Source organism: Phaseolus vulgaris, chromosome 8 (assembly GCF_051622355.1).
Source record: "Phaseolus vulgaris cultivar YP4 chromosome 8, ASM5162235v1, whole genome shotgun sequence".
NCBI lineage: Eukaryota > Viridiplantae > Streptophyta > Magnoliopsida > Fabales > Fabaceae > Phaseolus > Phaseolus vulgaris.
Window position 1 is genome coordinate 9721723 of NC_143505.1, and position 18447 is coordinate 9740169.

Below are 18447 nucleotides of genomic sequence, written 5' to 3' on the forward strand. Positions count from 1 at the left end.
TTCCATATTAAAACACCCTAATTTTAAAAAAAAAGCTGATTGTATATTAACATGCACTTAAAGGAGAACGAACAGTATTCATGATAAATTAATCATTTTATTTAATTTTGATTAATTAAATAATTGAACTTTTATAAATCGAAACACATTTTTTTAATTCCCCCGGTGTTTTCTAGGGAGGCAACTAGCTGGAGAGAGGCTCGTCTTAGTTTTTTAAAAAATAAAATAAAATTCATACATTCATGTTCCATCTTAAAGTAAAAATTATACTTATTCACGTTCATTTAATATGAAATTTGTCATATTCTCGAAGTTGATATATTCATACAAATTCTTGTATTACATGCGTTATTGGATTATGTACCGAATAAGTCATGTTACTCGGTGATTATCGACAGTATTAATATACATTAAAGGCGTTTAATAAATGACAATAATGATAATTATGGAAACTCCTTACGAATCATGATCATGTCCCACCGAATTTGGGTGACATTCTCGATAAATCAACTAATACTGATTTAGTGGAAGATATTAATTTATTAAAGATATTATCAAAATATACCAATATATTTCCTATAAATCATTAACATTGATATTTGATAGATGTGGTCCATCACAACAAAAGTCTATGACTAAACATTATAAATAAACCTTCTCCAGAGGTGTAACTCTTAACTATACAATATACATTCTTAACACATATTAGTTACTTGATCGTCGGAGTACATTTTTCATGTCAACCCCAACTGAGCACCAACAATTGAAGGAGAAGACTTGAAGTGAAGAGCGAGAAGGCAATCGGCACATTAGCAATTGTTCAACTAGTTTCAGGTATTATTTAGGTTCACTTTGTCTATATAGGTACATGTAATCGTTTTTGTTTTATCTCAAGTATTAATTAATTATATTTTAAATATTAATTAAATAATTATTTTATAAAAACTAAAGTTATATAAAAGAAAAATAATATTAAATAATAATTATACATAATTGAAAATTTTATGATAATTATAACATCCATTGTTTTTATTAAATATAGAGAAATTTCAAGATTTTAGATTTTGGTGAACTTGGTGAAAATTGAAAACTCAAGAATTGAAAAAATAAAAAATATCATAAAAGATTTTTTCTAAGTATGAAATATAATAGTGAAAGTAAGATTTTTAGTTTATTTAATAAATTAAATGTGTTTTAGTAACTTTGGAGATTGATAAGAGAATATATATATATATATATATATATATCACTGAAAATTATTAAATAAAATTAATTTTAGAGACAACAAATAATTAGTTACTATATTAAATAAATTAGATAATATTTAGTAACTAATTTTTATATCTCTAAAACTGATTTTTATGTAATAGTTTTCTTGTGGTGTATATAATTATGGTCATTATCGTCTAATTTCTTTGAATATTATTTATAATCATAACTCATAAATACAAAACTCCATCAAATTCAGTTGAGTTTATATAATTTGTCATCTCTTATATTTTTTTTTTATAAAAGCTTTCATATTAGATATTACTATGCAGTTTGATATCTCAGCTAGACTGATACATCAAACAACAACAATCATTTGTCATCACATTAAAAAATATTATTAAAAAAAATACAAAAATATAGGGGAACTAGACCAAAACTCATATGCTAACAAAAAAGATACATAGGTAAACTATACTTATTCATAAAGAATTCTAAGAATAGACTAGATGGAAGTATATACCAATAAAATGATTCTTTATGAATAAATATATTAAATTAGTCAACTTATCAGCACATATTGTAGAAACTCATCCAATTTTAAACTGGTGAAAACACAGGTATTTTTGCATCTCTGCATTTTTTTATTTTTATCATTTGCATATATATATATATATATATATGTTTAATATTAAAATTTAAATAAGAAATTTTATTATTTGAACACTTATATTAACACTATATTCGAATAATTTTTTAATAGCATAATTTAATTTTAATAAATAATTTATTTGAAAAGATAATTTTTTTTTATTTTTTATTAAATTAATTAATGTTAACATCATCATTTTATCAAAGCTACTGACAATAAATATATATTAACTAATTAATTACATATTAATTCTAAAATATCATCAATACCAATTATAAAAAAATATAATAATAAATATTTGCATTAATATTTTATATACAACAATTATAAAATCGATCATTTAAAAAAAATAGTTGGAAATGATGAAAAGATTAAACATTTAGATTGAAAAACATTGAATACTGTACATATTTGAGTTTGATAATATATATCTTAATTAAGAAAAATGTTTAAATAAATATTTATTGTGAAAGATATTTTATAAGAACAATTAATTACGTCATAAACGTATTATCCCTGAATTAACAATACAAACCTATATTAGTATTTATTATTTTAGATTCAGCACAAACACCAATTCAATCCTATTTCAAACTAATTTAATTTCTTGAAAGTTTTAATTGTTTAAAAAATTTTAAATAATTTTTATCCTGCTACAGCTAATTTGGTTTAAATTAATATTATGTTTAAATACAAAGTCTTAAAAAGCATTATATATTCCAAATTTACCAGGTAGCCTGGTCAAACATAAACTTTTTTTTTTCTATTATATCTTAAATTTTTTTCCAAAGATAAAATAACAGTAAATAAAAAATTTAATAAAATTTATTTAAATAGATATGTATTTATTATAAATTTAACTTCTTTATCTTTTATTTATTTAATGAATAAATACATAAGAAAAAAAAAATCTGTTGGAAATATTTATTCCAGAATTATTATATAGTTATGAAGATTTGAATTGAATTGAAAATCAGTTCTCGATAAAAGAAAGTGATGAATGGATTAAACATTTAGATTAAAAATATTAAATATTATACATATTTGATTTGATAATATGTATTATATATATTTTAAGTAGGAAAAATGTTTAAATAAATATTTGTTTGATTGATAAAATAAATTTGGTGAATTAGGGATAGAGAAATTAAAAGTACCATTGTTCATGAAGAACTTTGTAAAATTTTAAGAAAAAATATTTATTAAATGTTATTATTTAATAGATAAAAGATTATGTAGCACATTGAAATATCTAATGGAAAAAAAAAGAGCAAAATAAACAAACAAAAAAAAGCAAAATAAACAAACAAAAAAAGAGCACAAACATTGCGAATTCATAACCAACATGCAACATTAATTGATTAGAAAAACAAACTAATTATCACTACTCTTTTCTTTCATATAAGCTTTTATCACTTTCGATGGCGACGTTTTTGATATCGTTTCTCGATATTAAGGCATACATTGTAAGGAGAATTGAAGAAGTTGGATGAAAAGTCACTCATCCTAATTTAATCAAGAGACCAAACTTCATGTGCTTGATGAGGATAACGATTTCCCACTGGATTAATTCAATACAATTATGTATTTTATGTCAAACTATTAATAAAAAACAAATTAATTGAAGATTAGTAAAAAAAAAAGAAGTTTTTTCTCATCATTAGGAACACTTTTTGTTTATTCTAGAATTTTAGGTTTCACTTTTTGCTTACTATAGAATTTTAGGTTTTCGAATACACATTTATTGGATATGAATTCATACACACATGTGCCAATGCAAGTATTTTTTTTGCGTGCTTGCAATGTGGTGAGTTTTGAGTTCTCCTATTGTTGCCATAATTCGTGAGTCAATTTTTAACCTGATATACAAAAATGTAATGCATGTAAAACAGATGAAACAAAACCAGAAAAATAAATAAAAAATCAGGATATGAGAGAGGGAAGAGAAGTGAGAAGTTTTGATAGAGAGGAAAGTGGAAAGTGTTGATAAAGAGGAAAGTGAGAAGTCTTAAGGAAATTACATTTGATTTTTAAATAATATAATTAAAAAAAATAAAAGTGAATACCAAAAGAAGAAAATGACAAGAATGTCAAAGATAACAATAAAATCACAAAAAAAACTTCTTATTATATATTTTTAAAATAATAAAATAAAATATTAGTATAAAAATGAAATGAGAAAGTAAGTGTGGACATTAAAAAAATCTCTTTATATATAAGTATATATATATATATATATTATATAATTATGTTTTTATTAAAATTGAGTCTGAAATACTGGTGAATTATATTAAACTGCTATGTTGATAATACATTTTCAAATACTTTTTTTTATAATAATTTGGTCATATAACTTATTTTATTTTATATTTTTCGACTAAATATGTTCTACCTAATTTTTATAAACTCGATTTTAATCTTTAAAAAAATATAACATTGTTAATTCTTATATTTTTTCTATATTAACAAATTTAAAAACATAAATTTACAAAAATAATATTATACATAGTTATTTTGTCCAATTCTTTAATAACATGATAAGTCATCAAAGAGTTACTAATGTTACTTTTAAGAGTAGAGAATCATACTACTCATAGAAGGAACACAAGGCAAAAACAATAAATTTGTAAACTCTTAATACTTTTTCGTCATTAATTATGTTTCATTTCGCACAAACTATTTAATGTACCATTGAAAAAAATATTAAATGAATGATCATCTTTAATTTATTTTCCTTTTTATGATCAACATATACTTATTTAATATCACCTTATATCTCTTATATTTATCTTATTTAAATTTTTTTTATATTTTTTATCTTTATCTTATTTTGTTTTGCCTTTATTTTATATGTTTTTTATTTTTATTTTATTGTTGCTGTTTTTATTTTCTAGACTTCTTTATTTTTGTATTTTTTTTTCTTCTCATTTTTAAGCATTAAGTGTATCATTTGCATTAGTTTTTTTTAGGATTTTGCATTTAAGGTAGACACTTCAATATAATTTGTGGGTCCACTATTAATTAATATTAATTGACTTTATTTTTTTATAATTATGTCCTGTATTTTTTTACTTGAAATTAAGATGATTACATCATCAATAATAAAAATAAATACTAATTTATGTTTATATATTCAAGTTTTATGTTGTTGTAGAGTTTAATTTTTTATTTTTTTCATCCTTAAAAAAAAATAATTTTAAACTAAACATTTTAAATTTATTACTTTTTTATTTTATTTTGTAAAAACTCATTTATTTATTCATTAATTATATTTCTAACTATTTTAAACATTAAAAATATTTTATTTTTAATGTATTTAAAATTAAAATTATATAAAAAGTAATTTATTATTTATTTATTTATTTTTTAAATGGTGTTAGAAAGAGAAATAAAAATAAAATAGTATTAAATAGGAAAATAAAAATTAAATGATGAGAGATATGCAACTTACCCACATCTTTTAAGTAGAAGAAACCTATATTTAATTATCTTGTTCTCTACCTTAATTATCCCTTGTAAATTAGCAGTTAAAGTAGAAAAGATTTCCACGCGGCTAAGTAATTGAAAAAGTAATCTTTGTATCTATATTTTGGGTACAATAATAAAGTAAGAGGTTTGGTCAGAGTTTAGACTTCTCAGAATTTATGTTGTGAAGTTCTTTATTCTGAGAAGGAAGAGAGAAGAGGGAACAGAAGAAGGTAGCAATGGATGAGATACTGAACAAGGTGGGGTCATACTGGTTCAGCCGCAAGGCCAACAAGGAGTTTGACTCTGTCGGTGATGATATCAACGTACAGTCCTTAACACCCTTTCAATCTTTTGCTAGATTCATTCTTAATTTTCTATATTTAATTTGCAAAAAATTCCTTTTTTCTCTCTTTTTTTTCTTTTTCCTTTACCATGTGTGCTTCGATTTTATGGTTCTGGCTGTCATATTTGCCCCTCTTGAAAAAAAATTGGAATTTATTTTATTGCTCAACCATGGAGCAGTATTTCTGTTGAGGGTTAAGGTTGAAATTGAGACGTAATTGCTGAATATTCATGTGAATAATGCATACAGGCATGCCTTTTTGGGGTTCTATGAAAAAAGGACGTTTTTAATTTGTGACTTTTTTGGTTGTTTTAGGAAGGAGTGAGAAAAAGGTTTAGGTAGTTCCTTTATGTGTGCTAAAGAAAGTTTAGTTCTGGTATGGGAGGGGGAAAGTGAACTACAAGGTAAACTCATGCTGCATAAGGTGGATTTGAGGTTTTGGTTTAAATGAGTAGCAGGTGCACCCTTTTGAAATCAGGCAGTCGCCTTCATCCGAATGTTAAAGTCTTGGTACCTGTTTATTGTGATTATCTTTCTCTTCTTTTACACACCCACACTGAATTTACTTGTAGGTGTTTGTTCGTTTTCCCCTTTTGGATACTTGGAGTTCTTTATTGAATAAAACCAGGGGTACTTGATAGTTAATGATGTTGAGTTTGTTTTTCATATTCTCCTGCTTTTGGTGCGTGGATATCCTCAACATAAATCTTCGGGAAGATTGCATTGCTGTGTTTGAATATAATATATTTCCTGGTGATTAGTCAATATGTTACCATTGTGATAAGTGTAGCAAACTGGCCATATTTACTTTAGTTTTGAAACAGAATCACTGGAATTGAAAAGGAACACTGTCTATAAATGTGTATGAAATGTTTGTAGATACTAAAATGCTACGGTGATCATCATTTCTGAGATTGAGTTTTTTTGGGGCATTATTTATGGTTCTGGTGAGTAGAAACTTGGCTATAAGATAGTATAAAGGTGAGCAGAACATTGGCATTGGGTCCAGGATTAGAGTTTAATTCTCAGAATTGGAAGCTTAATTTCACGACTCTTTTATTGTGGACATGAGATTAAATACGAAATGGGCCATAGATTTTTTAAGGAGAGACAGGTAAGGGCCTAGTAACTTAGGAAGGAAATTTTAGGCTGTGAATAAACAAAGGAACAGAGAAGCTTTATAAATTTTTTGTATATGTTTTTTCTTTTTCTGGTAGGGAACAGGGGAGTTACAAAACTAAGAGACACGAGGAAAGCTTGAGGATGAAGCATCTGCCAGTACAGAAAAATAAAATCAGGAATGAAATCATATATTCCGCTGGCAAAATTAGAAAAAAAAAGTGCTAGATTTGGCTAATGCATTTGCAACTTGGTTAGTCTCTCTAAAGTTATGTGATAACTTGACAGTTCCTGCTTGCTCCATAATGTGCTTGTTCTGATTCAAAAGTGGAAAAATTGGCCAAGTTGTAGGACAGCTATGTGTGATTAATGTAATGTCTGTAGGAGAATCTGATTCCAGTAGATAACCTTTTCCCCTATCCAAATTCAGACCATGGAACAATCCCCATAACCTTTTCTCTGATTAACCACAATTCCAGAAGAAGAACGTGAGATTTCAAGGCCAAAAAACTAGTGAAGATGGCCAAGATTTTTAATGCTGAATTTGTGGTCCAACTGTACCTTGACAGACTCAATTTCATTAGAATCATTGCCTGCAAGAACTATGTCATTAACATAGATTAATAATGCAGTGAAAGACACCCTGTATGCTTTATTAGGATTGAATGATCTACTGAAGATTGGGTGAATTTAAGGGCTAATAACGTTGTGGTGAGCTTGGCATACCACTGTCTGTCTACTAGCTTGTTTCAACCCTTACAATGATTTTCTCAATTTACAGACGTTATTTGGAGGAGAGGATGCCATACCAGGGGGAAAATTCATATAAACTTCTTCATGTAAATCGCTATGCAAAAAAGCATTATTAACGTCCATCTGTTCAAGAAACCAGTTTTTGGCAGTATCTAAGGCAAGGATGACTCTCACTGTTGTGAGTTTTGCAACAGGAGAGAAAGTGTCAAAATAATCTACTCCTTCAATTTGTGTATAACCAATTATCGGGCTTTATGCCTTTCTATGCTCCATCAACATGGAATTTGACCTTATAAACCCATTTACAGTCAACGGGATTTTTACCAGGAGGAAGATCAACTCTCTCAAGCATTTTAGAAGCTTGAGTATATATTTTAGGTTCAATTAAGGAAGATACTGAATAACAGAAATTCCTATAATTGGAAGAGGAATAATTTTGCAACAAATATCAAATTGACCTTGAATTCATGTATATAGTACATTACTTAAGGTTAAAAATGGGGAAAGTTGCACAATACCAGAAACCTTTGCATGAATTTTTGATCCATCAGGTAAGGTAATAAGAACAGGTGAAATTTCAGAAAATGTGAGAAAGTTTGCAAGGTTAAAAGTCATGTGATCAGTGGCCCTGTATCAAGGAGCCATTGATCAAATCGTTTACCTGGAGCAGGGGAATGAGTGTGTAAAGCTATGGTATGGGCCAAGTTGGAAAGATAGGGAGTGTTACAGCAGCTACCTTAGTTGGACTATTGAAGCAAGTTAAGAAGTCCTTGATACTGCTCTTGTGTAAAACTAGGACCTGGGATAGTATTTCCTAATTGGGTTTGAGGCCCTCTTTCCATGGCACAATCCTCATTTGAGATAACATCATTGGCATTGCTTTGTCTAGGCTTGTAGCTAGGAGGAAAACCATGCTTAAAATAGCAAGTATCTACTGTGTGATTGGTCCTTCACAGTGTGTACACAGTTTGTTGGAGACAATTTGGCCTCATCCTGTTGTACTACGACCTCTACCTCTACCTCTACCAGCATTTCCACGGCCTCTGCCATATCTAGGATACTGGTTTGAATTGACAGCAAGACCTCTTCCAGAACCAGTACATTGATCGGTGTTGACAGCAAAGATTTTCGTATCAAATGAGGACTCAATCACTCCAGTAGCAGACATTTGCCTTTCTTGTTGTACAACTACAGAAAAAGCCTTGTTTATTGGAGTAAGTGAATCCAGAAGCATAATCTCGGAGTGGTCCCTCAGATTCCCTTCACAACCAGCCATAGTATTTGCTCTACAACTTGTGTGTAGAAGTTGATACCATATGGTGTGAGATTGTGTTTCTAGAACCGTTTTGAATTTTTTTAATATATATCAGTGATTCAGGTGAGAGATGAGCTAAGATAGATTATCGATTAACCTAGTTAGAAGTAGTTTGAGTGTCTCAGTAAGCCCTAATGATTAATAGTATGTAATATATCAATGCATGCTTGAAGTTAGTCTTGTTTTGGTGCTGAGAGGTGTTCATTTTTCCTTGCTGGAAATTTTCAGGTTCGCTTATATAAGGCAAAATGGGTTAGATTGTTAATGACTTAATGCTTTTAGTTCTTTAATTCTTCCTGCTTTGGGTATAACTATATAGCATACAAGATTACTTTGATATGGATATTAGGGAATTTGCAATGCTCAAGATTGATTTATGTCCCTGCTGTTCAAAGAAAGCATTTTATTCATTTGTGCATCTTGTTTGTAATGTTTCTTATAAATTTAACAAATCTTGAGAAGACGTTTTATTGCTTATGTTTTATTAACACCTTTGCCACTGTTGAATAGTCACTGTCAACCAGTATTGAAGGGGGAACCAAATGGTTGGTCAACAAATTAAAAGGTTTGTATCAATTATGTTTCTATGTATTTCTCAAACATTTGTACAAGTATATGTATAGGTTATGAAATCTATGCTTTAGTGGGGAGTTCTTTTAATTTAAACTCAATCTCTGATAATTAAATGCATCAAAGTTTCAAAATCTTCACTTGGATTGCCAAAGCCATTATACAGATTTCATCAATCCTCTATGTAATTAATTTTTATTTGACCTGAATGTAAGGGGATTCTCCATGATGAGAGAACTGGACTAACATGGGGATTTAGTATTTTGAAATATGAATCACTTTCAACTGTGTTTGTTTATATATATGGTGTGGGGGTAGGCAGGCAGGAGTTTTGGCGGTAGTCTAGTGTGAATAGGGATATATACTTGCATAGCTTTTTCAGAAATTTCTTTTTCTAAAGAACACTAAATACACTGAAAAGGACTTCAAAACATTCTAAACTGAACTTAATGTAACAAGCATGCATTGTCTCATCATGTTTGCCAAAGTCCATCTTGTACAAGAAAACCTATGAATTTTGGTATTTGATCATTCTATAGGTAACGTAACTTGTGGAAGTAGGATTTTTACGTTTGATCTTTAGTACATACAGATTACATATTGAATTTATTAGCATCCCAGTTTTACAAATCTTAGAAACTGCCAAGTCCTTTTAAAGATTATTTATACATTCTTCTCCAACCATTGCTTTCTCCAGTCATTGACACCTCATACTTCCCACTCCTACCCTCCACCCTTTTGATTAACATTACTCTCTCTATGCTTCATAGGAAAGATGCAAAAGCCATTAACGGAGTTACTAAAGGAGTATGATCTACCCATTGGAATCTTTCCTCGTGATGCAACAAACTATGAATTCAATGAAGAAACAGGGAAGCTTGTTGTTTACATTCCTCAAGTGTGTGAAGTCGGCTACCGAGATTCATCTGTCTTGCGGTTCTCCACCAGTGTGAGTGGTTATTTGGAGAAAGGAAAGCTAGCAGAAATAGAGGGAATAAAGACTAAAGTGCTGATCTGGGTAAAAGTAACCACCGTTTCATCTGAGGGACCAAAGCTCCATTTCATGGCTGGCATGAAGAAGACAAGGAAAAGGGAAGCATATGAGGTTACTAGAGATGGTATAAACGTAGATAAGTTCTGATATATTTACAACAAGTTACTCTTGTTAAGTAGTTTTACAGTTAGTAAAATAAATTATCTGTTCTTGTGGATCATTTTATTCTATTAGATATGAATGCAGTGAGTGAACTTGGAATTTGGTGGAACCTCTCTTGGTCCTTGCTTGATGTGAAGTACTTTCAGTTTTTACTGTTTGGGTTTATTAAGTTTTATTCAATACTGGAACATATGTGCTAGTGAACAATGTGCATATTTGGATAACCATTTAAAAAGTACTTTTGGGTGTTAAACATACCCTTTAAGAAAATATTCTTTATACCCTGTACCATTTAATATGAAAGCACTTTTACAAGGGTTCTAACGGTAATCCAAACATGACTCAAGGATATTGTCAGAATAATACTTTGGTACATGACTCGGGGTATTGGTTCCCCACTACTATTAGAGTCTGCTATTAATTGTGTAGAGAATGGTTAAATGACACAATTGAAACGCAGAAAGTGTTGGTGTCACATTAACTTCATAATAAAGAAGTATTCAAAATGTATTTGTGGCCTTTTGGAATTGTCATATTCAAAAGTATTGGTCCCTTTTGGAAATGTCGAAGTCTGTCTTAAATTGTAAGCCAATGATTCTTTAGTTACATTTTCCTTTAATATTGAATGCAAATTAGGATCTACAAATTTGAAATAGCATCTGTATTTGTAGAAGTTTGGTATGAAATGTCTTCGTCAACGATTCAGCATGTGGAGCAAAACATGATCTGAGTTACTTATGAATTTTTCAAAATGCAGTTAAAAATAAAATGTAGAATGCACCAGCCAGGAATCGAACCCGGGTCCGTACCGTGGCAGGGTACTATTCTACCACTAGACCACTGGTGCTCATGTAATAAGGTCTGATACATTGGATATTTATTACAATAATAATCTTTTAAGCTTCATTTATTATCATTAATTTTACTGTAATTAAAATGTGTAATGCTTTGAAATCTTAGATAAAATTTTATTTTTTAATCTTATATTAATATTTTTCTTCAGTTTTTATTTTTTTCAAAAAGCTTATGTCAATTAATTTTTTTTATAACGAAACAATTTGAATATCTCATTAGTAATTCATTTAAGCTCTATTTTTAATATAGGTTATCTCAAGATAACTACAATTTTTTATAATGATGAAAATTATAAGTATTATTATTAATTATATTCTATTAATATTATTTATATTTTAAGTTATAAGTTTTTAATATAGTTTACAATTTCTAGTGCAAACTAATGAGATATGTTGGTCATTCTTCAACCCTTTGATCTACATAATAAAAATAAAAATCATTTATATCAAATTAATCTTAATCCAAACTTAATTTTTAATAATTTAGAAAGGTTAATGCAATTTAATTTTTTTAAATAATTTTATTATATTTTTCAAAAGTACCGAAAATTGCAATTGAAAGACTATGAGGAATAAGGAAAATTAATCATCAATTACTTTAAAAGAAAAAGTTCTCATTACTCGAAAAGGTAACTCTGAAATAATGATTAAATATGATAGGTGATATTATCTTTATTCTTTATGAAGTGAAATTCGAGCATGTTGAAATCATTATATAAGATCTTCATACTCCGCATAGCAAGAAGCTCAGGAGATATTGGATCAATTTATGCTTATTGAAGTTTAACAAAGTTGCTTGTGAAGTTTGTGTTGTTTCTTGACTTACTGGTTCGCTGCAGTGGTGGTTATTCGTTGTGAAAGGTGGTTGGTGGTAGTATTGGTAATTTTCTACATTTGTTTGTGTTCTCAATTCATGGAATCAAGATGGATTATAAAATTTAGAATATAAAAATTTGGATTTTATGTATTATGTACGGTGTAATTCTGAATTTTAGATGTACAATTCAAAATATAACTTTTTGTTTTAGATTAATTCAAAATATAATTTTATGTTTTAGATTGTACAACCTGAAAGACTTTTCTATATCGAGGAATGTGTTTCAAATTGTACAATCTAAAATATAACTTTATGTACAATCTGAAAACTTTTTATGGATCTGGGAATATATTCTACATTCTGCAATCCATAACACGTTTAAAAAAAAAACACATTATGAATTGTTTAATCTAAAGGGTATTTCCAGATTTTGAATTACCTTCCAAATTGAATAATCTAGAATGTGTTTTGTTAGACCGTACAATCTGAATGATATTTTTAAATCTAGAATAGAAAGTTTGAAATAATTTTGAAATCTTCATTTTATTAATTGATAAAATTATAATAAAGGTATTATCTATCATTGTTACTTGTAATGGTAGGAAAGTTAGTGTTGAATTATGAAGAAGGAATCTCAATTTTGGAGGAAAATATTTGACAAAGTAGATAAAATGTCCGACATGGAAGAGTTAATGAATTACGGAGACAATGAAGATGAATTAGTTCAAGGAGATTGTGTTAGACATTTTACAATAAATAAGGTAAATAAAATTTCATTTATTTGTGTTATAACTTTAACAAGTCATGTAGTTATGTTGTAATGTATCTCTGTAAGGTGGGGTTTGGATTTGATTTTGTGATAGTCATTATTAGATAGGACATAGTAAATGGATGTCTTGTTAGGTTGTGAAAATGGGAGTAAATATAGTAAATGTTTGTTAAATTAATTTGAGAAAAAAAAGAAAAATATTTTAATGAAAAAAAAGTGAAATGATAAAATTTTCCGTTTTTGAATATTTTCAAAATAAATAAATAACTATAGTTATTTTTTTTTATTTCTTTTAATAAATACATTGTTGAACCAAGTGGTGTTCAAGCTTTGAAGAATCCAAACCCTTTGAAGGATGTTGAAGCCTCTGTTGTGTTTGTTGTTGCTGTGCTGATTTAGCTTAGTTCTGGGGTAGTTTGGATGTTGTAATCCACCCTTTGATTAAATCTAAAGCATAGGCATTCTCAATCTTTGTGAAAGTAAAATGTTTTCAAACTAAGTTAAAACAATCGATTGTTTTGTCGAAACAACCGATTGATTCGAGGAAACAACTAATTGTTTGTTTTGGGACCATAACATAAAATCTGTTTTATCTTTGACTGAGCTTTAAATGTTTTAACTGCTTACGCTCCAGTCATTAAATGCTTTGACCAATCTTTTAATGCAATTTAAGAGTTTGTTAAGATTTGATAACAAACTACATCTTTGAATATATTCAGAAAAATAGATTTGACAATTAATCTTTGACAAGTTTTTGCTAAGAGTTTTTGAGTTTTTCAAAGAGCTGAGATTGCTAAGAGTTTGTGATTGATCAAAGTGTATGGAATATGATTCTGCTTGTATTGATTTCAGATTATCTTCTATAACAAGTGTAATCCTTGTACTCTGTTAAACAAGTTTCGTTTCTGTGTTTGCTGAGATTGGCTGTGTGTTTGAGGGGATCAAGATCAGCAATCTTAGTGTTGGTGTGTTGGCTAAGGAGAGTGTGTTTCTTGAGGTGTTCAAGGTCATTCTCTTGGTTGTTGTGTAAGTGATCAAGGTGTGATTGCTTAGAGGATTTCCTCAGGGTTTCTGAGAAGACTGGATGTAGCTCTGGGTTTGGAGTGAACCAGTATAAACAACTGTGTACAATCTCTCTATCCCTATCTCTTTAAATTCAGTTTTGTTATTTGATAACTGGTATAAACAACCGATTGTTTCGGTAAAACAACCAATTGTTTTTCCAGTATTGTGCTTTTGCTTTATGTTTTGGAAAAATTGATTTCTTAATCAAGGTTTTCTTGAAGTATTTTCATTCTAAGCTCAAAAGTTTCTGAAAATCTTTCTTAAACAATTCACCCCCCTCTCGTTTAAGGCCATATATTCTAACAATTGGTATTAGAGCTTGGTTATTGAAAGTTATTCAAGTTGATCTAAAAATCTTTTTTCTATGGCTGGAAAACTATCTTTTGAGGAGGGTGTTTCAATCTACAAACCACCTTTATTCTACGGATTGAATTATAAGTTTTGGGAAGCAAGAATGAAAATCTTTATTGAATCTATTGATCAAAGAATTTGGGATTCAATTGAGAATGGTCCTTACATTACAAAGTTCAAAAAGGATAATTCTTTCATTGCAAAACCTTTGTCTAAATGGACAAATGATGAATGTAAAATGGCTCAGCTTGATCGGTCTGCTCAAAACATTATAGCTTCTGCATTAGATACTAATGAATTTTTCAGGATATCAAAGTGCAAAACTGCTAAGGATATGTGGGATACACTCAAGGCTGCTCATGAACCAAAGGAAGCAATGACAAAGAGTCAAGCAAGAAGGAAAAGAAGGCAAAATAAGAAAAGCCTCAATCTTTGCTTCATGGCCAAAAGGGAGGATGACTCAAGTAGTGTAAGTTCATCAAACACTTCAAACTCTGAAAATTATGGTCAATTGCTTCAAGCCTTTCAAGAAACGCATGAAGAAGCCAACCGATTGACTCTCTTGAACAATCGGTTAAAAGAAAAGAACAGCTGGCTTGAAAACAGAGTAATGGCACTGGAAGAGGATTTAGAAAATTCAAAAACAGATTTTGAAAATCTGGAAATCATTTACAAAAACTCCTCTTGCAAGTGTGATACTTTAGTTTGTGAAAATTGCGAAAATCTTGAAAAGAAGGTTCACTATCTTGTTAAAACAGTGGATAAGCTTTCTAAAGGCCAATCCAACTTTGAGAGTGTTCTAGCATCTCAAAACTGTGTTTTTGAAAAAGCTGAATTGGGTTTTAATCTACAAAACAAACAAGATAGATTTTCAAAATCATTTTCGAAAATGCCAGAAAAACAATCGATTGGACCATCGAAACAACCGATTGTTACATGCTTCTATTGCATGAAAAGAGGTCATTCTGTGAGGTTTTGTAAAATCAGAAAACATGTTGTTCCTAAAGGTCTTATGAAGTGGATTCCTAAGGGAAATAAAGCTTTAATTGATGAGTATAAACCAGATGGACCCACATTCATAAGGGGACCAAATCTTTGTACTTGAAAATCTCTTTTGTAGGAAATCTTGGAGGAGAGCAAGCAACTATGGTACTTGGATAGTGGATGCTCCAAGCATATGACAGGGGACAAATCAAAGTTCCTGAGTATCTCCTTCAATCAAGAGGGTCATGTCACCTATGGAGACAACAACAAAGGAAGAATTCTCGAGAGAGGATCCATAGGAGATAAGAACATCTTGGTAATCCATGATGTACTTTTTCTTGAAGGCCTAAAGCATAATCTGCTGAGCATTAACCAACTTTGTGACAAGGGATATCAAGTGATGTTCAAGTCAAACACATGTGAAATCTGTCTACCCAACACCAAAGAGGTAATGTTGGTAGGTAAGAGAGTTAATAATGTGTATCTTCTAGATATCTCTTCACCATGTTCAATTGGATGTCTTCTATCCAAGCAAGATGAATCTTGGCTTTGGCATAGAAGAATTGCTCATATTCACATGAATCATTTGAACAAGCTTATTTCAAAAGATCTTGTGATTGGGCTGCCAAAACTCAAGTTTGAGAGGGATCACATTTGTGAAGCATGCCAAAAAGGGAAACAAGTGAAAAGTTCTTTCAAAATTAAAAATGTTGTTTCTTCTTTGAGACCTCTTGAACTTCTTCACATGGATCTCTTTGGACCCTCAAGAACTATGAGTCTTGGTGGAAATTATTATGCTCTTGTTATTGTTGATGATTTTTCTAGGTACACTTGGACTCTTTTCTTGGAATCAAAGAGTGATGCCTTTGCTGCATTCAAAAAGCTAGCAAGAAGACTACAAAACACAAAGAACAACAACATAGGTTCTATAAGGAGTGATCATGGAGGAGAATTTCAGAATGAGAAGTTTAGCAAATTCTGTGAGAAGTTGGGAATTCTGCATAATTTCTCTACTCTAAGAATACCACAGCAAAATGGAGTGGTAGAGAGGAAGAACAGGTCTCTTGAAGAGCTAGCAAGGACAATGCTTAGTGAACCATCTCTTCCTAAGTACTTTTGGGCAGATGCAGTGAGCACCTCATGTTATGTGATGAATAGGGTACTTATAAGACCCATTTTGAAGAAAACTCCATATGAACTCTTCAATGGAAGGAAGCCTAACATCAGTCATCTCAAAGTCTTTGGCTACAACTGTTTCGTTCTCAACAATGGAAAGGAAAACTTAGGGAAAGTTTGATGAGAAAGCGGACCTTGGTATCTTCATTGGTTATTCACTCACAAGTCATGCATATAGAGTCTACAACAAGAGGTTGATGACTGTAGAAGAATCAGTTCACGTTGTCTTTGATGAGGTAGATCGCAGAGTCAATCAAATCCCAAAGACCAGTGCTGAAGAAAATGAACAGAGCATCAGTTTGGAGAAGCTGGAAATCTGTGCAGAAAAACAACCGGTTGATTCGCAGAAACAACCGATTGAAATTCTGCAACAGATTGAGTTGCCCAAGGAGTGGAGGATTCCTAGAGATCTGTCAGTGGATAACATCATAGGGCAGATAAAGGAAGGTGTCTCCAAACGTAGCTCCATCTCAAACTTCTGCAGGCACACAACTTTTGTCTCTCAAATTGAACGAAAGTCAATTGAGGAAGCTCTCAAGGATGAGAAGTGGGTTGAAGCTATGCATGAATAGTTGAATCAGTTTGCAAGAAATGAGGTATGGTTTCTTGTCCCTAAAACTAATGAAATGAATATTATTGGTTCGAAATGGGTTTTTAGGAGCAAGCTAGATGAAGATGGTGTCATCACAAGAAACAAAGCAAGGCTAGTTGCCAAGGGCTACAATCAAGAGGAGGGTATAGACTATGGTGAGACTTTTGCTCCTGTTGCTAGATTGGAGGCTGTGAGGTTGTTGTTAGCCTTTGCTTGTATGAGTGGTTTCAAGCTCTTCCAAATGGATGTCAAAAGTGCCTTCTTGAATGGCTACATCAACGAGGAAGTCTATGTAGATCAACCACCGGGCTTTGAAGATCATAAGCATCCCAACCATGTCTTGAAGTTGAAGAAAGCTTTGTATGGACTGAAACAAGATCCAAGGCAGTGGTATGAGAGGCTTAACAACTTTCTGCTATCTCATGGATATGAAAGGGGAATGGTAGACAAGACTCTCTTCATCAAAAAGTCAAATGCAGTAATAATTCTTGTGCAAATCTATGTTGATGATATCATCTTTGGTGCTACACAAGATAGTTTGTGTGAAGAATTTGTGGCTGCAATGAAAGGTGAGTTTGAAATGTCTATGATGGGAGAACTGTCTTTCTTTCTTGGTTTGCAGGTTAAGCAAACAAAGAATGAAATCTTCTTAAGTCAATCAAAGTATTGCAAGGAAATTCTCAAGAAATTTGAAATGGAGAGTTGCAAAGAAGCAAGCACTCCAATGCCATCAAGCTGTTACATGGATGCTGATGCTGCTCGAAAGAGTGTAGATCAAACAAAATACAGAGGATTGATTGGATCTTTGTTATATCTAACAGCTAGTAGGCCGGACATCATGTTTGCGGTGTGTCTATGTGCAAGATATCAAGAAAATCCTAAAGAGTCACACTTCAAAGCCGCAAAAAGAATTCTGAAATATCTCAAAGGAACATCATCTGAAGGATTATGGTATCCTTCTCACTCCCCAATTCATTTAATTTGTTATTCAGATTCTGACTTTGCAGGTTGCAAGCTAGATAGAAAGAGCACAAGTGGCACTTGCCACCTTCTTGGCTCAAGCCTAATCTCATGGCATAGCAAGAAGCAAGCATGTGTTGCTCTCTCTACTGCTGAGGCTGAATATATAGTTGTTGGTAGCTGCTGTGCACAAATCCTATGACTCAAACAACAACTTGCAGACTTTGGATTACAAATCAGCAAGGTTCCTTTGATGTGTGATAACACAAGTGCCATCAATCTTACCAAAACTCA

General features: G+C 30.6%; 1 protein-coding gene and 1 non-coding gene across 2 annotated transcripts; one reads left to right on the forward strand and one right to left on the reverse strand.

Moving 5' to 3' along the window:
• Positions 1–5348: 5348 nt before the first annotated feature.
• LOC137824184 (uncharacterized protein At5g01610) lies at positions 5349–10694 on the forward strand. The gene is made up of 3 exons (XM_068629670.1): positions 5349–5652; positions 9370–9424; positions 10200–10694. Exons 1-3 carry the CDS (start codon positions 5566–5568, stop codon positions 10568–10570), a joined length of 513 nt encoding a protein of 170 aa, XP_068485771.1. The 5' UTR covers positions 5349–5565; the 3' UTR covers positions 10571–10694.
• Positions 10695–11361: 667 nt separating this feature from the next.
• On the reverse strand, positions 11362–11432 carry TRNAG-GCC (transfer RNA glycine (anticodon GCC)). Its single transcript has one exon. It is a non-coding gene; the product is annotated as a tRNA-Gly (tRNA).
• Positions 11433–18447: the final 7015 nt, after the last annotated feature.